This window comes from Temnothorax curvispinosus, unplaced genomic scaffold, assembly GCF_003070985.1.
Source record: "Temnothorax curvispinosus isolate PA1 unplaced genomic scaffold, ASM307098v1 QBEX01007415.1, whole genome shotgun sequence".
NCBI classification, from domain to species: domain Eukaryota; kingdom Metazoa; phylum Arthropoda; class Insecta; order Hymenoptera; family Formicidae; genus Temnothorax; species Temnothorax curvispinosus.
In genome coordinates this window covers 201147-224038 of record NW_020217195.1, presented here as the reverse complement: position 1 = coordinate 224038, position 22892 = coordinate 201147, and the positions used below count along the sequence as shown (strand labels likewise).

The window sequence follows — 22892 nt, the reverse complement described above, 5'->3', positions numbered from 1 at the left end:
GTGATAGAAATAACTATCGTGGATTGATATAAAATGCAATCGAATGTATTATAATTTCTAACGTTATTTGTACAATGTTTAATTTAATACAATGCCCTTGCCCTTAATATCAACTGTCCTTCAGCACCTCCTTCAAAATAGATCCCGTATTTCTGGCTGGAATAAAGTCTGGGAATGTTGGAAGAGCGACGTTGGACAACAATAGTGTAGATTGCGTCGATGGCGATGATGACGATGACGACTGCTGTTTGTTATGTCCTGGTCGCGATGACGGCTGCGATTATAGCGTGTAATGAAAGTAATGTTTTTTAATGGAGGATTATCTCGCCGAGCTATTGTCACTTACTGAATTCATGATCGGCAAAGCTGGTAACTGAGGCTTCGGCTTGGATTCGCTTTCTAGAAATCTCACGAAGGCCGTTGATAAGGATGCTTCCTGATCCTGCGAGATATAGATCATTAGGTATCGGCGATGCGACTGCCAGTTGGTCAAGTTATTGAATTTTACAATGCAAACAGGTATTGATACTGATCGGTATAATAAAATTAATAAGTCCGTACTTTTAAAGACACGCCACTATTTTTGCTGGTTTGATTGCCGTGCGCCGTCACGCTGTTCAAGCCAGTCTTATCCTTCTCCGACTCGGTGAAGTCCAAGACGTTGGCAAAGACCCTGAGGATCGAAGACTTGTCCGACGTGGCCGAAGACAAGTAACCCAAGAGAAGATTTTTCACGAGAATTCTGCAAGATCGTTCAGAAGATAATTTTCGTTCGTTTCGTTAAGAAAGGAATATGTTTACTCACTTGTCGACTTTTCCCTCGTCATGTTCAACCACCTCTTTCATCTTTTGCTCAGCGAAATTTAAGGATGCTGTCAATCGTGCCACTAAAAACGAATATTACACATGTTATATCTATTACTGTTAATACGATTATAATAAAGGAAATAATTGTAATCGAGCGCTTTTTGTAAAGGATTGCAAATTTCTTCTTAAAATTTATTTTTGGAGAGGAAAGTGAGGAGGTAGAGAGGGTTTAGTAAATGCATTTATCCTCAGGGAACCGACGAATCTTTTGTGGAATGTCTCTGATTTTTTTTTTATGTACACCATGCGCGGCATCCATCGTTGTAAAGTCGGCTCGAATTGGTAGCTCGAAAAGACACGAGCGTAAGTATAACACAAGTACTGGTTGCCTCGATATCACACCAGTACCTGATGCAATACTCTCGCCTGCGCCTTAAGTTGCTCATGCTGCATTCTTCGTTTATCATGCCGTTCTACGAAACTAAGGTTGCGCGCATGCCACTAGAATTAAAGAAGCGTTTTAGTAAAACGATCCGTACTCCGGAGTCACGTACCGGAGCACGTTCGAACGGAATTTTCGAGAGAGATAAAGAGAGAGAGAGGGAAAAAGAGCAACTTACATACGTAACGCTTTATTTTTTGCCACTCCTCGAAATTTATTACTTAAAAAAAAAAAAAAAAAAAAAAACAGAATTACATGTAAATTTTTTTTACTAAAGACCAAAGAAAAGCGACCGATTTTTTTCTGACTGTTAAAAATGATCTTTGACTTTGATCTCATAATTTTGACGAATCTTGGTAACGGGTGGGAAACCCCACGAGGTAATATGAGCTTTTCGTATTTACACGCTCACAGTTACCGCATGAGATTACCCACGGCCATCGCTACCAAATTATTACTACGTGTTCGTTTATGCATTTATATTCGACATTTCTGCATTTTTACTTCTATTTAATATTCTTCATTTATATCTAATATTCGTACTTGTACACATTACAGCATATGGAATATCTCAAATTCATCACTACGATGCAATCTTGCGTGAAATTAAACAAAGGTGAAATTAAACAATTATATCTCGAATCGTCTAAACGATTATATGTATATAGAAATTAATTAAAGCTCCAACGTATTTTGTTTAGAAAAAATAAAATAATACTGGGAGAGGGATTGTAAACAAAAGCAGTGGCAATTGTTTCGTAACAATCCTACCTGTCATAATTAGTATACAACTATGATCGCACGATTCGATGTTTAAATATCGTTAATACAGCTGGCTTACACGTAGAGCAGGTCCGACAAATTACAAAATATTTTGTATCCTCTTTTGTACATCGTCCTATTATTTGCATGCGTTTCGGGCAGATAAAATACATTATCAAATTACATTATTGCGTGATTATTACATTATTAGACAATGTAAAATGAACAAGGCAATACCTACTACATGTGCAAAGGTAATAATAAGGTACAAATTTGATGTAACACACAGAAATAGATTGCTACTGGGGAATCGCTATGGTATACAGCCATTCAATCGTACTGTTAATTAGTCATCGTACTCATAATTAGTTGCGAGATAACAATAACACGAAATAAATGACTCGATCGAAAACAGGCGTTGAGGATACTGAACTGAGCTTATTCGTCATGTAAAAAAGAAAGTGTAACGTTAATACCTGTCCTTTTTCTGTTTAAGTTTCTGAACGTATTTTCGTTAGTCACCAACAAGGGATGGGGGGGGAAAAAAACAAGAACTCGCATGTGGTAAAGTGCAAAAAAAAAACGTAGTACCAGCACCAGCGGTAATTGCATGAACCAACCAATACGTGATATGTGAGTATGCAAAGGCGATGATCCAGTTCGTAGCCAGATACCAGCAAGAATCCTGGGCTACTGTCACAAATCCCAGAATTACCAGCTGATATTTGACTACATCACCGGATTGTGTACGTGTTTGCTTTCGCAGATTAGTCACAGGACGCGAACACACCGATGATTCTACAACTGTAGTTCATTTGCGCTCTCGACAATGCAACGCTTTTATCGTATCTTCTCCTCGTTCGTGTGTGTGTTACATGTTACGTAATAATATACGAATGACGTCCCTTCCGGTGCTACTACCTAAATCGTATCCAAACGATTCCTCGTGTGCGACGTGTGCTTTATGTTATTTACAAAGAAGCCATATATAAGATTGACGTATATTTCGTTCAGAGATCTACAGAGCAAGAATTTAGTAATGCCTTCGTGATACGTGACCGAATATTTTGCCGATTTATCATCGCAGCAGCTGCTAGGAAACTTTAGTATCGTTATCATTAGAGAGAGAAAGAAGGAACATGGACATTTTTTACATATCATTTTGACAGATTAATTTATATATGCTGCGATCTATAGTATTCGTAGCATTTGGCAAAACATTTTGGCTGTACTCACAAAACAACTTATTATACTTTATATATTTGAATAGCGTGATCAATTTTTCACTGTTATCAAGATGTGTTGCACTCTTCGCTGACAGTACGAATAAGTTGTCGCGACGCAGCAGGATGATACTATCGAATCGCTCTGACATGATTTTAATCTCATACTTTCTTTTTTTCTTTTTATTACACATTACGTCTATGCATATATTATATAGAATTTATATTTGATGCGTTATTAAATTTGTGCCGTAGCGCGCAATTCGACCTTTGTCAATCACAATGGGTTAAAATAAAAGCAGAAATATGTGTAAGAAAAATACGTGACCAGTCTTCTATATCGTGATAAAAAGAAAACTCATTCTCTCAACTTGCTTCTCACGATGCATAAAAGGAATTTAATTGAAAAACACTAATCATGCCATAAACAGGGAACAAGATGCAGGCAACGCCAGAAATACGTAATTTTTGGTCAATAATTACCTTCCTCGTTGAGTCGTTCGATTTGTTCGTCCTTCTTCTCGAGTTGTTCGCTCAGTCTAGAGGCAGCTTTCAAGTATTCTCTAGCTTCATATAATTGTTGCTGTAAGCACACGTATGTGCGATATATAGTTTTGCAAGAAAATAAATTCAGTCGGGCTGTTATGTGAATGCATGGGAAAGATATATAGGCAAACCTGAAGATTCGACATGTCATCTAATAATTTATCTTGTTTCTCATATGACTCAGTGAGTCGAGATCGAAGTCTCTCCGTAGCCGCCATGACATCGCGTTCTTTATCTGTAAATACGGCATATCATCAACACATCATAGTATTTGAAAACTACGTTACAGATATATATAATTATTATATATGCTGATATGATATATTGTAACAATGATGTATAAAATACTATTACTCACCTAGTTGAAATTGTTCCAAAACTATTTGCAAGTTAGTCAATGAGGCAGACTGCAGCTGAATGTTGTCCTCCGCGGCGGATAATTTTGCCTGTATCTGATCCCTCTGTTGAGTAATCAGAGCTATTTGTTGCTGCAACGTTTCCACTTGCTGATTAGCCCTGATATTTGCCGATGTGAAGGCGGTCGAACTACTTTTCACTTTTTCTTCAGCCTGTAATAATCTCGCTTCTAACTCTTGACGATTATTCTCGGCGATCAAGGCTTCCTCCGTATAACTCGATTCCATTTCGACCAAGTGCGTTCTCAGTCTCTCTAGTTCTTTAGCGGAGTTGGCTTCCTTGTTTTGAATTTCAGTAAGCTGGTTCTGCAGGAGTCTAGTGTTGGACTGTTCTTGCACCAGAGCAGCTTCTAAGGCGTCGCATTTTTTATTCAGAGCGACGATTTCGGCATTTTTGGAATGATCGACTCCATCGTGGCCTCTTTGTTGATTTTCTACATTCGCCTTGTAGCGCATCTCGTTCGCTGCTCGCTCCGAAATTAATTCCTGAATGCGAATCTCTTGTTCGTTTACGAGTTGAATCAACTTTTGAATCTCGTTTTGATATTGTAAGCTTTCATTGTGTTTAACAGAAACGAGTTGTTCGACCTCATTTTTCTGATTTTTTATCGCGGCAAGGTCGTACAAAGACTGCGCGATAATATTCTTCGCGTGAGTTATCTCAGCTTGTAAAGTGTTTATCTCTTGGTCTTTTTCTTGAATAATATGAGAAAGATCTTCAATAGTCTTTTTCGCCATCTCTGCCGACTCTTTATTATTCTCGAAAGCGGTTTGTAACTTGCTGCGCAAATCGTTAATTTCATCCATTAAGTTTTTGTTCTGTGCTTTTACGGCGTCTTTTTCTCGCCTTTCTTCATCGACAACTGATTTAAACATTTGTCGTTCGTCAGACATAGCCGTATTTTTTGTCATTAAATCGTGCTTTTCTGCTTCTGTACCTGTGTTTTCTCCAACTAAATTATCTTCAGCAGTTAAAAGTTCTTCCTCTTTATTAGTTTTATCTTTGTTTGCCGACGATATCTCCGTCGTATTTTTTTCAAATTTCTGTGTTTCTTTACGAAGCATTTCAACTTCTTGCTCCAAAAGCTCGCATTTTCGTGCCAAGCTCAATTCGTCTGTGAACGGCTCTTTAAGACTTGATTCATTTCCATGTCGTTCTATTTCTATCGCTTGACTTTGAATATCTTTCTTATGTAATTCAAATTCCTCATTTTGCATCTTTAATGCATAATATTTATTTTCCAGTTCTGTGTTACGTTGCTGCGTCTTGCATAATTTTTCCTTCAGCACAGGTAATTCTTCCTTATAAATCGACACCTCCTGTTTCAAATCTTCATGCTCTTGCTGAAGCACCGACATTTCTGTGTTCAACAACTCTATCTTATCCAAAGATTCATCGTGCGTAGCAGTTAATTGCTCTGACAGAGATATATTTTCTTTAATTAATCTGTCATTATCATGACTCAATTTTGTTATTTCAGATTGTCTCATGTCAACTTGAATATGCATCGCGTCCAATTCTTCTTCCTTGTGTGAAATATCATTTTCCAAATCTAATTTTTCACGATTGGCTTTGTCGAGCCGTTCTCGCAAGTTTTCCAACAGATAAACATTTTCTTCTTGTAGGTCACGTGCTTGCAAAGCCCTATCATATAATTGCATCTCAAAGTGTTCATTCTTCTGTAACAAATCTTTATTTTCTTCTGCCAATTTATTTACAGTATCCCGCAGAGATGCAAGATCAGTTTCTAACAATTTCGTTTTGGATACCGATAGCTTTAATTCTCCTTTCATCTTTTCATGATCGAATTTCAATTGCTCGATCGATACCATATCTTCGTTTGAGCTTTTACTCTTTTCTAAAACTATTGGAAGCTCTTTGTTTTCCTCTACATATGTATACAGTCTGCTATTTTTATCTACTTGTGAATTATCGTTGTTTGATAAAGGCACTTCGTTACTTTGTCTAGCGAACAAAGTTGAATTTGTTTCTCGTATCGTCTTGTTCTCAGCCGAAAGGCGTTTTACTTTTTCCCGTAGAGATTCAACGTCCATTTCTAGAGAAGCTACTCGTTCTTCGCTTGCCTCAGGAATAGATGGCAAATTCAAATCTAAACCCTGACACGATTTCATTCTCATATTTTTCTCTAATAATAACGAATCAATGTGAGATTGCAGTTCCTCGCATTCCATTTGCAGACCATCTTTCATCTCTTCGGTTTCCTTCAAATCTCTAGTAAGCTCCGTTACCTTCCTTTCCAAAACGTCTAGTTTCCATTTAGCATCGACGTACTGTTTCGCGACAGCTTCAAAGATCGATTCTCCCGGTTCAACGCTACTTATGGTACAGTTCTTTAAAATAGCTTTAACTTTCTCGGTAATATCGTCTAGACCGCTCGTTTCTGATACCACGTCAACTTCCTGCGAAGAAACTGTTATTTGAACGTGTTTGTCCGATTTATCCGCATTATCCGTCTGAACAGACTGATGAATTATTTCTGTACGGGTATTTTCATCGTATTTCAACATATCATTTCGCAATTCGATAATTTTTTTCTGGGCCTCATTGTAATCTATGGAAAGTTGTTCGTACGCATTTTGTAGAGAGCGATGCTTCTTACTACTTTCTTCTTTGAGCGACAATAGTTTTTCTGCGCAAAAAAATCGGAATTTATGTCACTACAGTTCTTGGCAACGATAAGATTATTAAACGAGAACGATTGATAAACTATAGAAAAGAGTCTACTGTTTACTTACCAATCGACTGCGTATGTTCCTCGTCCAATTTTTCCATAGCATCCAGAAGATCTTTATTTTCACTTTGGAGTTCCTCTATTCTCTTCTGCAACATCTCTTCTTTGTCGATCAAAAGTTCTTCAGCCGTATCGTGCGGCTTGCCCTGTTGCGAACTTGTATGTTTGAGAGCTAAAGGATTATATTCGAAATCATCAGCCTTTTCGAGTTCCTCGTTAGATTTCTCCTTAATTTTTTCATGCGTCTCGTTTTCGCTTTGTAAAGCTTTCAGTGCCCCGCTGACCAAATCGAACTTCTCACGTGAATTCAATTTCGATATTACCGAACGAAAATCGTTGATGAGACTGGCTTCGTCCAATTGGATATGTTTAGCGTTTCGTTCTGCTTCCCGAGTCTAAGAAAAAATGCAAAAGGTCGATACTAGATATCGTTAAAAAGTAATCTAATTTCAGTATGTGCTTCAATAAAATTTTAATTGTCCATTCGATTTTGTTAAAATCATCTTTAATAAATCAGAGAGATCGCTTACTATTCAAGATAGCGAAAAAAAAATCGTAATGTGATTAATAAAGAAACTTCAAAAAGATTAAGTATAGGGAACAAGTTCTCCTACTCGTAACAATATAACGAGTATTAATTCCTAAGAAATTGTTCCCACCGGATTAAAGTAGCACACGAACTCCAACGTGAAAAATCTAACTTCTGAGAAAACGTCTCTTTTTTTTCCTTTCTTTAATTATGTAACTTTATATTTTATGTACGGCCGGCTTTCTATTTTTTACACAAGAGCCTTCGCCTTCTCTTCGATTTTACCGTGACTCGAGGTCATCCTTATTTAAAATTTAGAATCGTAAGAGGAAGATGATGTCAAAAATGTATAATTGATATATCGCTCCGTACCTTTTCTTCCATTTGTATTATACGGTTCAGCATGTCTTGTTTCGCCCGTACGACCTCAGCCTTCTGATGTCCGTCGGATATATCATCCTTGAAGGACGCGTTGTTCACCTGCATATTATTTCCACCAACTTATAACGTCGTATTATCGGGGAAGGGGGGAGCGGCGGGGAGACTCTGCTGTTAACAATTATTACCTTCTGAACGTGCTTTAGCTCGCATTCTAATTCGCGTACTTTCACGGTGGCTTGTGCCAACTGCTCCTGCAACTGGCGTACATGACTCTGATTCCTGGCGTTGCGATTGTCGACGCACGACGGGTCCCAGAAGATCGTCCCTTCGGTCTCATCGGAATGACCCGCGTCCCTCTGCAACAAAAGACAGGATTACGAAGATGACGCGCGTCGAGCCGTCTTTTTCAACGAAATTCCAGAGGTCGAGACCGCGAGTTTTTCCTTCTGATTTGGAAGTCAATTTGTATCTAATCTACATCTCCAAGCTGGACGTAGATCTATCGGCAGAATTTACGTGTACAGCCAGATGCGGACGTGTCTTTGTGGGAGAGGAGGAAGGAACTTCAATAATAGAACAGGAAATCGAGACAATTAGTGATTCTCACGTGGCAGAGGTCTCTCGTTTGTGTCTTTAAAATGTGTGGCTCTTTGAAGACGGAAACACATTCGGATCGGCGTGTCCCATTTCATCGACGCAGATGCGTAACCGATACGGAAATCTTTTCGAGGTGAACGATACGCGTTGTCGAAATGCTAATGGCACGCACGGGCGTTATGCATACGGCCCTCCGACACGGGGAATAGCGTTGTGCTGCGGACGATCTTGCACGCGATAAAATGTCGATTTAATTCTCATCTGGCGCACCTCATCCAACTCGGATCGAGAAAGAAATGAGGAAAAAAGAAACGAAGAGATGAACGACGAGCGCGTTCGACGAGAGGAAAGCGCGGATGAAAGATGGCGAGCGGAAGATACGGCTTTGCGAGATTTATACCGCGTCCGATAGCGCGTGATTAGCGATACCAGACATGAGCAATAATATATGGTGTCGCTTCTTCTATACAGTCTCTCGGTACTCCGATCCGTCAGCGATACGTGTTCCCCGCCTTCCAGCTTCTCCAATTGAACGTGCTCGGAGGAAAAATTACCCCGTTGAACACTTTTAAATATTAAAGGATAACATTTGAACCAATACCTTGAGTCAAATAACATTTTTTTATTTTCAACTACCATATATATGTGTCGAGATTAATTATTTTTGTTGTTTTTAACTATCATATATGTCGAAATTTATTATTTTAACACAAAATAATAGATATTATTTTAACTCCATTGTTTTATTTAAATTAACGACATATTGAATAGGAGCAGACCTACAGGAATAGTTGAAAATGACTCAAATTGAGAATAATTTATCATCAGGAATTTAACAGTGAAGGCACCCCAACTGTACATACGTTATCGTGGGATTATTATTTAACATCTGTTTAACCCTTCCGTTATGTGGGAGCTATTTCTTTTTTCCCTTCGGTATCTTTCATACAAATCGATTCGTGCGTTGCATCGAAGACACGACGGTTGCGTTTCGTGGTCCAAAGCGGCGGCGGCGGGGGGGACTTCGAAGTGGGACGATCCTAATGAATATGAAAGGAGGTTTCGTTGGGTCAGGTCAAGGAATAATGCGTCGTTTGACTTGCATACAGTGCTCGCGACAAGAGTCTCCACCTTTCCTCCGCGGCGGCCTTTTTCTTTTTTTATTCGTTTTAACACCATTTCGGTATGTTAAGAGCGAACGGGACACGTTTAACGTCGCGCCGCCGCGACGACGATATATACGTCGCTCGCAAACGACATTTACGTAAAATCCAGACGATCCGCAAAAGTGGAATATACAATTACGCCAGTTTATTTGCATCGACTCGCATCGATGCGCGACGATCGCGGCTGCAAAAACCGTCTCGGACGACGCGGACGAGTAAGTAATTATTATTACGACTTCCAGCTCGCTCGAGCTATTATATGAAACCGACGTAAAAATCGTCCGTACGTTTTGTGTGCAAATGAAAAGCAAAGCCATAAAGCTGAATAATTCAATAGACGGAATTTGTTATTTCAGACCGGAGTGCAGCGTTCGTCGCGGAATAAAGGAGGAAGGGAGGAGGGAGTGAGGGATTTGCTCAAATTAACGTGTGCGGAAGAAATTTTACGCGCACCGAAATATATTTTTTTAGCCATCACCTTTTCGAACGTTTCTCTTTTACTTTCAACGTTGTACGCGTTGTACCCGATATCTACACGGCAAACATCGTCGCAATGCCGTTCCGCGCGCGCGGTCGGCGCATCGCGTAGATAACGCAATCCTGATACTAAGCGTGGGAAAGGAAGTTACTATCAATCGCAATGTAAACGCGCGCAAGTTATCGTAATCTCGCGAATGAAAAACTAACGAGGTGTACCTGATGCATTCGGTCGTCGTGCGTTGCGGTTTTAATGGCAAAATACGAGGGAGAAAAAGAAAGAGGAAAGGGAGTAGGAGGAAACGAAAGAAACGGTAGAACGAGTCGATTGGGAGGAACGAATTTCTAATAGAGCTCGCGCTCCAACGCCGATTCGGCGTGCAGATGTTACGTTTGCTCTACATGTCCATACGGGCCGGCAATGAAATCGCTATTACATCGCTATATAACGCCACGGGACACGTGCTCTCTTCCCAACTGGGACGCGCTCGCTCGAATCGTATATACGCTTCGAGATCTTTTTGCGCGACAAGTTGGTCGGAGGCACACGCGCGTCTCTCTCTCTCTCTCTTCTTTCGATTCGATTCTCTCTCTTTCTCTCGTAGGTTTTTCAAGCGGATCTTCGCCACGGCGGAGAACGCGTTGAGTATCGCTCGATCTTATCGCCTAATACGATTAAACGGAATTAGATATATATGTATGTATAACCGGGATTTAACAGGCCGCTAACGCATCGCCACGTACACGCTCGCGAGCGAAGACATTTTTCTTTCTCGAGTCGTTTTTCCTCGGAGAGGTAGCAAGGACGCGAGATCGCGACACTCGTGTGTGCGAGGCATCTCTCGGGCGACTCGCGCCACTTTGCGCATTTTTCATTCCTTTTTTGCTGATAATAAGGGATATATCGCTTACAGGTATTTCTCTCTTTTTCTTTCTTTCTCTCCTTCTCTCTCTCGCATGCGACGTTATGAAACACACACTCCGCTCGCGTGGAGGGGTTTCAGGTTAACGCGGTCTGCTCTAATAGCGTGGCAGGCATATTGTACCTGCGTCAGTAGGAACATAATAATGTCCACGATGCCAGTGACGTAACCGAGTGGCCGCGACGTTGCGCATATGCACGCATGCACGCACGCACGCACGCACCACACGCGCGCGCGCGCGCGCGCACGCAATGTTCACCGTGGTTCAGGGTTCAACAAATAATACTGAATAAATAACAGCATCTCGGTTGCGTTCTCCAGGTTCGTCTGCATCTCGCGCTTGCATCGGGGGGGTCGGGTGGGACGCGCGGTAAATAAAAACTCCGCACTCTCCGCCGACGTTCTCCAGTTACACGATTATACGTCGCCGACGATTATACGATTATACGATTCGTGTCGCGTCTAAATGACATTCCGGGATATTTCGATCGGGACGGGAGAGAAAAATAGGAACGCGGAATTCGGGAATCGCGCTGATTTTCGTGACAGTCCGGCGCGACGAGCGCCCCGGAGGAAAGCAATTTCCGTTCGACGGAATGAGAACCGCGGGTTACTATTTCCGGTTTCGACTCGCATGACCCTCGCATTGTCGAATATCCTGTGTCAAGTAATGCCCCGATCATGGATATTCCATTCGGTCGACTCTCTCGCGCGCGCGCGACGCGATAGCTCACCGCGGCGCGATAATAGAATTTGCTCGTTGATGGGGAGATCAGCGAAATCGACCGACGTGTCGTGTCGCGTCCTTCTTCGACGAAGGTCTCTCTCGCGGTACTCGAAATGCCGGCGCGGTCGATTAATTAGCGGCGCGGAGATACAGAGGGGAACGCTAATGAAAACGCGCGCGCGTCTCCCAGCGCCGGCGAGGATGCGCGCGAAGAAGAGGAGCATATTATCAACGAGCGTAGCGAATAACACACCGTCGCTGGTGTTAGATACTGAGAAGTTAGGGCTCAGCGCGTTTCTCGAGGCGAGAAATCGTCATCGGAGACGACGGCAAGAGTCAGCGAGTATAGCCCACGAGTGTATATACGGCAGAAAAAAAATTGTATACGGCGGTAATACCGTGTCGCGCGAAGATTCATGCCTCTATGCCTCGCACCAGACGTTCTTGATCTTTGATCGCGGTGCGAGAGAAAAGAGATCTTTCTTTACGAACGCCAGCCGCACACAGACGGTTCGATACCGACGCCTCAATATCGCTCTCATTGATTCGCCGATGTTATAATTGGCGAGATCTTCGATATCTTTTTCTTCGAGAAAGTGATCTTTCTCTCCGTATCGTCGGGATCGCCGGAGTCGCTTGGCGTGCGATGTCGAACGTCGCGCGTTTAATCCATCTCTATCCGTTCAGTTTGTATATACGTATATCTATATCCGATCATCCTCCGGTTTAACGCTTATGTTTATTAATGCCGACGACAATACTTGAAAGTCTTCGAAACGATGAATGCACAAACGTGGCGTTCTTATATCGCCATTGTGCGAGCGAAGGCGAATGAATAGCCCATAATACTTTTTACCATCTACACAGAATCCTTTTACCCCTTTCCGAGACTGTATTTGCATGTGTGCGCGAGCGCGCGTGTGCCTCACTTAGGTCAATAGACTTAATTTTCTGATGCCGAATCCAAGGTACGTAATCGATCAACATGTATATCTTATACACTGTTAAATTCGTAATGTCACACATTATATTGAATTTGAGCCACTTTTAACCATTCCTGTAAGTCGCCACTGCTCTTAGCCAATATATCGTTAATTAACTAAACTAATGGACTTAAAATAATACAGTTTTGCGTTAAAATAATAAAATTCGACATATATATGATAGTTAAAAATAACAAAATGTTATTTAATTCAAGGTATTGGTTTAACTAAACCAATGGAGTTAATAAAATACCTACTGTTTTAAGTTAAAATAATAAATTTCGACACACTTAGTAGTTAAAAATAACAAAATATTACTTAACTCAAGGTATTGATTTAAATTTTGTCCTTTAATATTTAACAGCGTACACCGAACATACATACCGCCCGTTGCGTGTAAGGATATCCAAATGATTCCATGGGTTTCAACGAACCCCCCGATTGTTACCCTAAGTCACGTCCATTTAGTCCTATTATAACAAGTTAAACAGAGATAATATCGATCATTCGCGAGCATACGTACGCGATACATATGAATAAGTCTTCCTCTTGTGTTTCAGAAACGGTGGACTTCGCGCGGAAAACCGCGAAACGAACCGATAGGTCGCTCTAGAATATATTTCAATACCTTTTCATATATTTTCCATTTCGTGAGATTGACACGAGTCAATCAAATCAAATCGCACGTACGTGTGCGCGCGATGCGCGTGCACGTAAGTTAGAATTTTTTATTTCGATTGACGTACGATAAGCTCGCGGCCAACGCGGCTTTTATCGTTTGCAAGTAATATACTGATTTTTGCAACCGGCAACGATATACCGTCGTCCAACGTCGTGCGGGCGCACGGGTATATAATCGCGCGTCGCGTTGGTTAAGTAATCATAGGTAAGCTTGTCCTTCGTGCATTATCTACCGATAACTCGCGAGCCGTAGCTTAACGCGAAAAAGGCGCAAATTCGACGTGGCCACGTAACGCCGCGGCTGAATAAAAATAAATAAGGCACCGCTCGCTCTTCTAACGCTCAACATTGGCTTTTTTGCATTTTGTAAACGCTCGCGAAAATATTCGCCGCCAAATTATATAGCCTCCGCTTTCCCGAGCTTCCCGTTTCTAACTTTCCATATTGTTTGGAGAATTTTGTACAATTACAATACTGTTACATAAATAATTATCAGAAAAATAATTTTTTATAATAGAATACTATTGTATAGTTATTTAAAAAAAAATGATGTTTTATAAAACAATACTATTGTATAGTTATTTAAAAAAAAATGTTTTATAATACAATAATATTGAACCTAAAATAAAGAAGATTGGGATAGTTTTACGGAGGGGAAATATATCAAATTCTATGTTTCTAAAAATAGAATTTCTTCTAATACAATACTATTGTATAATTATTTAATAATACAATAACTAGTGTATAATTAGTATTATATTATAATACAATAATATTAGACCTGTTCAAATAAAAAAGAATTAAAATAATTTTATGGAGGAAGTGCGTCAAATTCTGCACATTTCTAAAAATGATTCATAGAATTAGCATTAAATCGAGGAATAAATCTGAAAGTCGACGATAACTTTGTTATTTCGCTATTGCACATATCTATATCGCAGCTGTAAAAACGTGTAACGCAAATAGAGCAAATTATATTGTTGAATGGAGAGAAGAGGAGAAACGGGAGGAATAAAACAAACGTTATTACTTTTACATTGAAAAGAATGCCTGTGCTAAGCGTTTCTAATCTTCGGAGCACCGGAATGCCGCTCGACAAACTTTAGGCTTGGAAAAAAGGAGGAAGGGGAGATACGAGCCCGCGTATGAAACTACAAAATGGAGTTATCTTTGACGATCGATATAAATCGACGGCGTTTAATCTTCCGCGCGAGAAAGGAAACAATTGTTGAATTATAAATTAACTATAAACTCGTCGCACGCGCGCGTGCGGGGAGGGAAAACTCCCGGGAAACTCGACGCGAAACTTACGAAATAGCGGTCGGCGGATGATGCGCGCGTGCGCGCGCTAAGTTGCCTGGTCATCGCTTTGCGCGCGAAATAATGGCGCGATATAGAAAAGTCTGTACATTATTTCTAAGCTATATAAGTATATACATTATTTCTTCGTACCGCGGCCGCGAGCTGCGTGTCGCGCGACGTCGTGAAAATTTTGCGCTTTTAACGTTACTTCCTCCGTTACGATGGGGAACAGAACGTGGCTGGTCGACTCCCCGCGGCGTGTCCCCGAGGCGAAGGTGGGCAAAGCAAGTGGAAAAGAAGAAAATGAAGAAAACGAGCCTTCCGCTGAAAGGCACGACGACCCTTCGATCGCGGACACGGCAAAATCGACAAATTTCGCGTCCCGATCGCGTGAAATAACGCATCCGGAACTTCCGCGGCGGAAATGATTTCAAAATTGTGCGGCTTACGTTACGCAGGTTGAATAATCGTCGTCGTCGTCGTCGTCATCATCGTTGACTTCGTCGCCCAACTCGTGCGGCTGCGGTTACGCGCGTCGCTCTCCAAGGAACTCGCGGTATACCGATGCATTGTTCACGATCCCGTTCCGGGTGATCTTTTTCCGGAGGGAAAAGGAAACTTCGGGCTGTCCATCGCGGGTTGGCGCACGTACGGATTGCGAGGTGCACGACGCGTGCTCGTCGCCGAATGACTGTACGTCTCGAGAGTTCCATCTTCCACCAGCTAGCGTAGCGGCGACTCTAGCTAGCAGAGCTGGAGATGGTGGTGGTGGTAGAGCTGGTGGAGAAGGAGGATGGCGGGGAAGGGGGCTAAGTGGAGGTTACGCGGGGCGATGCACACGTAAGACCGTGTGTGCCGTGAGGAGCGTATAGCGTGTGCATACGCGCGACTTCGTGTCGCAGCACCTCATCAGGATTTCCTTCCCTCCACCTTCCTGAACGTCACGGAAATGTTCCCGAAAAACGTTTTCTTCGTCCAGGTCGGGTCGCGTTTTCCACACATAGTGAAATTTATTTGACAAACCGCGAGCCACGTATTTTCCACGTGGAAACGCGTAAACGCTTTTACTTCTCCTTCAATCCTAGTCCACCCCGTAAAGAGAAGGAAAATGGAATTGTTTAATCACTAATCAGAGATGGAATGACGAAGGGTAGCAAGAGCTAGATGTTTATGCAAAATATGTAACGATAAACGGATAAATCTATATTGGTTAATAGAATGACGATTAATTTTTTATATTTGAAAACCCTTTCGGCAATAAACAGTTCTAAAATCAAAGTCATAAAGAGTCGCTGTTACACAACAATCGCGGGCAAAATTATTTAGAAGTCGGGCGTAAAATAACTAGACCGTTTGCCATTAGAACGCAATCGTGTGTACGAACGCACAACGCGTCGCTGTTATTAACGCAGGCGTCGACAGGACATTTTTTATCGGCCCCTATGGTAGCGCGTTTGCTGCGGGCACAGCTGAAGGAAATGGGAGAACATTTTGACGAGAGCGCGCGGTAATCGCCGTAGGAAGATCGGCACAGAGAGACTCGTCTTTTCCGCCTGCACGCCCAGAGGGAAAACAATTAGGAACAATTAGATACAAATTTTAAACAGAAAGGAGGAAAGAGATATACGTTGTCAACGAGACACAATGAATCATGGAAGGATAACGACAAAAAGAACGACTATATATAAGCATCACAGATACTCGTATTTTATTATTTGATGTGTTACTTGTGGGATCGCCTTTGGTCTCTCGCAGTTACCTCGCAGTTACGCGAAATTATTTTTGACAAAAGACATAAAGGGAGTAGAAAAAGAACCAAAGTCGAAGAAATAACAAGTGGAACTACAGGTCGCAATACATAATATATATCTTCGTGGAATATATACAGCGCGATGTTAATGGCGTTCTACCGATGTTGTTCTTTCCTGCGCGATATTACTCTACCCTTACGGAAAAATACTACAGAAAGACTACTGTAGTTGCGAAGAAAGTACACAAAACTACAGTAAATATTACAGTAATTGCTACAGTTTTGTGTGTTTTTTTTTCGCCAACTACATTAGCTTTTTCCATAATGGTGGTACAACCTTGCACAATTTTTTATCCCTCCAATAATTGTAAATACAACGTCATATTGCTTACGAAACCGTGAAATTAACGAGATCGATTACGGGGAGTGGAGCAAGTGATGCGTTCCATGGAAAAAAGAAAAACAACGTAAACTTATTTTTTTTTAAATGAGTGTGCGAATAGCGAGACATATTGGGTCTATTTCTTTTAGCTGCACTGATGGCTGAACTGGGCTGAACTGGTGCAATAAGTTAGAGTGAAACAACATGTTTCACTCTAACTTATTGCACCAGTTCAGCCCAGTTCAGGCAATGCAGCTAAAAAAAACCAGACCCGTTGAAATAAGTTGAAAACAAGCGAACGGCGCCAGGTCGCAAAGTAGAATAATTGGCAGAATAGTAATAACGACGTATCGCTAACCTTGGCAAATTTTCCAAAAGACCTTTCGTATCTGCTTTTAACTTTATCGCACAAATGGCACTTCGGCTAACTTCCGCGCAGGAGCCCGCGTAGGCCTGTATTTATAGGCACCCGATTGAAAGAGTAGCCATAGCCACTATCGCTGAAAAACTGAGCAACCCCCGATCGCGTACTGCTTATCGCACTTCGGAGCGTTATCGAGACGACGCCGACGGTGAAACAGCGGGGGTGGTACGTGAACTGCTAATCGAAATCGATCGAGCCTCTCTCTTTCTCTGTTATTATATCACAGAATATGAAGTTTATTGTTATTATGCCACGAAGAAATCCCGGTATTCCGCGAATCCGCTAAAAAGTTCGCACTGTTAAATATTAAAGGATAAAATTTAATACACACCAATATCTTGAGTTAAATAATGTTTTGTTATTTTTAACTACCATGTGTGTCAAAATTTATTATTTTAACCCCAAACAGTGTTATTTTACCTCCACTGATTTAGTTAAATTAACATTGCATGGTTTGCTATAGGACGATGTATTGTACCATAAATTCACGCGAATAATATTATTAGACGACCAAGATCCAGTCCTGACCGTAATGGCCTTTTCTCTAATTTGATTAAATTAACATTGTTTTAATTAAATTAACGACACATCGAGCAGGAGTAGTGGCGACCTATAGAAATGGTTAAAAATGATTCAAATTGAGTATAATTTAGCACTGCAGATTTAAAAGTGTAATTTCTCGCGCACGTTACGACCGGCGAGAACGGCGAGACTGGCGAATTCGAGAACATATGTATATTATTATATATTTTGTTTCTTTTTCTATTTTTTGGGGGAATTTTTTTGGAATTTGGTGCGCAGCTGTCTGATTACTCATTGTGTAAACGCGCGGGGATGCCTCGGGCACTCGTCATCATCGATTGAGATTCGCGTTTTGAACGAAAAACGTGAAATTTCTCTATATCATTTAAACTACAAGTAATGTATTAGGCAATTTTCTGAACTGATGCGCTCGTTTCGATAGAGACTCCAAGGACTATTGATGCACTATACTCACGTAACTAAGCGCGGGCGATGAATCATCGCGTCATCCTTTCTGCCTTCCACATTTTCTGCCTTTACAATATAAAGGAATTGAAAAACCGACGTGCTCTTGTCTCTCCCGCACTTCTGCCACGTTATCGATTATCAGGAATGAAGAATGACGTGGCGTTTAATATACAAAGTTTAATATACAACGTTCTCTCGTCGTCCTTTCAATTTACGGCAATTCGCATTTACATCTCTTCGATTTTGCACGCAGGCCACACGTCTCTTGACGCGTCGCAACGATTTTGAAAGTAATATCAAACATCCGATAAATTGTTTCAATGTAAATACGACAAATATACGCGCACACACGCGCGTCGTTGACGCGGAAAAAAGAAGGGAAGGAAAAGATTGGGTAAAAGACGGTTGTTGATTCGCCCGAAAGAAGAAGTAAAAAGAAATTCTCTTCCCGGAGAAATTCGTGACACATTCCACGGCAAGTGAGACCGATCCTTTGTTGATCCAAGATACGTAATAAAGTGTAAGAACGCAGCCGACGACGTGTTACCTTCTTATCTTCCGTTCCTAACGCACGTTCTACAAATCTACACAATGAAAGGTTGAGACGTGAAACAGAAATCTGAAACGTTATTCGGGCCGATGATACCGGGCATCGCTCGGGCCTTTTCGTAAGTACTCTTAATTATATCTCGTCAATCCCATTTTCTTTTCTCTTATTGTTTTCTTTTTTTCCAGAAACGCACGTTCCTTTTTCCGCCGCGGGGTCAAAGTCCGCCGTGTCGAAACGCCGCTGATTCGCGTGCAATCGTCACCAGACGGTGTATATCACAATGGTTTCGGGAAATATAACGGAAATCCGACGACGCGACATCGAATTATATTATACGATGTTCTATACGCCAACGAAACAAAAGAGTTTCTTATCTAGGTGGTGATAAGGAAAAAAAATGGTCTTCCCGCTATTAACAATTACTATCGGCTATCCGCTAAGGCTAAATAATGCCAAACGGCTAGTTGCCGTTATCGCGCGGGTGCTTTTGCTTCTCGCACACATGTACAAATACGCGAGCGCGCGCACGCGTATTATCGTACTTGCAACCTAATGAGCGGCAGCAGCGCGGGTAACTTAAAGACAATGAATCGCTCTATTATTACAATGATGTAACAACAATGAATTATCGCGGTGATGTGGAGGCCCCGGGAGTCTCGGCTCTGTTAACGAGGAAAGGGGCCCCGAGAGGTGGTGGAGACGCGCGGCGACGCTCCGCGCGATTTATAGGTCACGTAATCGCGAGCGGTTCTTACATTTGAAGAGGTGATAACCAGCGCGTCGAACGTTCGCGAAAAATCGCGCTTGCCACTTGCGCGTCCGTTCGAAAAAAAAAATTAAGAGAAGGAAGAAGCGGGACGCGACCGTCGTTCTTTGTCCGTTTCCATCTCCTATTTTCCGTTTGCCCACCGACATGCAACGTCATACCTTTTAACCAACGACGAGAAATAATTGTGTCGACCGTTTCCACATTGCCTCGAAATACCGCAAAAAGTCGAATGCAAATAGCATAGACGTTTTTCTTTTTCTTCTTTTTTATCTTTCCTTGACCGTTAGCAGCTTCTCGCGGCAATGCCGAGTTATTTAATATGGAATCATCGACTTACCGATTCCTTGGACTTTGCGTTTATCTCGATGACGGTTCGCTGCAGCTCGCAATTCTGCCGGCGCAGAAGAGAAATCTGTATACGACAGAGAGACGATTCTTATGTAAGTTACACATATATAAATTAAAATCACGTGTAAAAAAAGAAATTGCGCCAAGGTTATAACTATTGCATATATTCATATAACACGCCAATTCCTCTTCGCTCCTTTCTCATGCGCGTTATGCACGTGTCACCTCGTTATGGTATTAAAAAAAAAAAAAACGATAACAGGCATTAATATTTATATTATTATTATTAGATCTTATTATCGACATATTATTGAGATAATTTTTCAAATTTTAACGCTATTAATAGAACGAGCGATAACGGGGATATCGAAAAGCGATCGAGGGCAAGTAGTTTGAAACGGCTGCTCGGAAATAAATAATCCCCCATAAATTCGGAGCAACAAATGTTATTGCCGATTATCGCGATTGTCGCCAAGCAAAGAGAGACAGACCGCTTTTGGCGTTCGGATCTGCGCTCGCGGAGGGATTATTGTCTGTGAAATATTCGGTAAGAATCCCGCCGCGAGCCGATCCGGGATCCGGGCGCTCAAGACGATCGCGCGTTGTCCCCCGGCTTAAATATTAGGAAGCACAGTCAGAAGGAAGTCCGGTGGTGCCTCGTGGATATACACAGGACGTACGATGCGCGTTTACATTTGCCGCTCTTATCTTACGTTTGCATTGCGATAACGGTCCCCCACCCTCTCACGATCCTCGATGCGTTATCTCGAGCATGACCCCTGGGTACCCCGCCAAAACCCCTCGTCCCCCGGACGCGGGGGTTTCCCCACCGAGCCCCCGTCGGCCATTCGCCGCGAGGTAAAAAAAACGGTCGTATAGGTATAGGTATATGAAGTGCCTCACAATCGTGATGCTCTTTCACTAATCCAGGAAATATCTTCGAACACGAGTTCGTAATCAGAGATATATTTTTCTTTCCACTTTCAGGTACCTACATATTCTTCCCGCCGGCCCGCCCGAGCCGTCTTCGACCGATCTGAAAGACCCCGCGTGATCGTAACATCATTATAACGGATAAGGCGGAATGCGCGGTGTGTTTGCTCTACACTCGTTCGCGATTATTGGGGAACGCGACATCTGTTAAAATAATTTCTAATCACAACGCAGCCCTTTCCCCCTTATCTGGACTAGCAGACATCTGTGCGTATATCGAGCGTGACTTTTTTGGTATTTTTTTTTTTTTTTCACGACGACGTGGGAAATACACCCACGAAGGTTATCAGCGAGAATCGTTTATAAGAGGAAGTCGTGAACGCGCGTGTCGATGAGTTATAAATTAATCACCCGACTGCACTTCGGATATATCTCTTTTCACGACTGTGAAATTGTGAATATAATATTATATAAATATAATATACAAGCTATATGTAATATAAACTAATTTGCAATGTAATACAAATACACTCACTTCCGCGTCTTTCGTGGTGAGCAGATCTTGCAGTTGGCTGCATCTTTCGTCCGCCTCCTTCAATGCCTTTGATCGTTCGTCTGGAAAATCGAAATAGACAATGGTTAAAATTAATTAACTGCGATCGCGCTCGCTCGCGTACTAGTCAGTGTTATGAAACTTGTATTATTAATTTATATACATGAATTTATATACGTACATGAAAAAATAACCAGGAAATAATTATTATGGTAATTTTTTAAATAAATCATCCCTAAGATGTAAAATTTTTCCCGCAGAAATCCAGATAGAAAATGTCGATGAAGGATCATGAACACAAAATTGAAACGAAACACGTAAAATTAATTTAGCAGAAAAAATAAAACAATACATTTTTAGAAATAATGAAAATCAGTATTAATTTTCTGGTTTTCAAATCTATTCGATATAATATTCATGTGTGAATTCTCGATCAGTGTTAATTTCGTTATATTTAGTAATATTTTAATATAAAATATAAATTTTATCTTTTTTGTAATTTATTCAAATGTAAAATTTTACTATAAAATTGTTATATTTAGTAATATTTTAATATAAAATATAAAATAAAAATATTACTAAATATAACAATTTTACATTTGAATAAATTACAAAAAAGATAAAATTTTTTTTATTGATCAATAAGTATATACTGTTTTGATTACAGCCGCTAAGAAGATTTTATAAGTATCGATCGAGAGCAGTTTCGCGCGAACCACGTGATTAAACGAACTCGGTCGGTAACAGTTTCTCGATAAGGCAGAACCGTCATTTGACAGCCGTAACCTAACCCTTTACTGGAAAGAAAAATTACGCATTACGAATACATCGAGATCACAGAGTCGCATTACGATTTCGGGACATTGGTGTACGCACCTATTTCGTCAACGATACCGTCGGACAGGACCTCCTTCGTGAAATTCGTGATCTGTCCCTTTAAACTGGAGAGGCTGGACAAACTATCACCGAACCACGCCATTTTACGCGTTAACACGGCGAACGTTGCTTGTGTTATTTGTTATTCCTTAAGTACCCTGGCATTTATCACTGTGGACGATCGTAGCGCGTTTGACACATCGCGATGACGAAAAACTCCGACTCGTTATGCCTGTATGTACGAATTACAAAACATGCCAACACGTATACCACTCGACAGCAGACAGATTGAAACACTTCCTTCTGGATGAGTTTTGTGACGCATCGAATCGTAAAGCGCGAACCACTTGTTCACGGATCAGCGCAGTGAGCAATTATGCCAACTGTCGAGGTCGCTCAAGGAAATTTAAAAAGGTATGACGTTTAATTTGATTCAATTTCAAAAAATTAAAAAAAAAAAAACATTTAATTTAAATAATAAATATATATTAACATGAAGATATTTCAACAATTAAGGGCTGGTCGTTCCAACTTGGTAAACTAACTAATAATAAAATCATATATGTCTTTGTTTTTCCTTCAAATTAAACAAGGATAGATTT

General features: G+C 41.1%; 1 protein-coding gene across 1 annotated transcript; it reads right to left on the bottom strand.

The window, feature by feature from the left end:
* Window positions 1-23: 23 nt before the first annotated feature.
* Window positions 24-22526, bottom strand: LOC112457012 (thyroid receptor-interacting protein 11). The gene is made up of 13 exons (XM_025019871.1): window positions 22291-22526; window positions 21397-21476; window positions 19918-19992; window positions 8045-8215; window positions 7851-7958; window positions 6954-7344; window positions 4139-6847; window positions 3912-4015; window positions 3718-3817; window positions 806-887; window positions 562-742; window positions 347-442; window positions 24-274 (listed from the first exon to the last, which is right to left on the bottom strand). Exons 1-13 carry the CDS (start codon window positions 22391-22393, stop codon window positions 110-112), a joined length of 4365 nt encoding a protein of 1454 aa, XP_024875639.1. The 5' UTR covers window positions 22394-22526; the 3' UTR covers window positions 24-109.
* Between the last annotated feature and the right edge of the window lie 366 nt (window positions 22527-22892).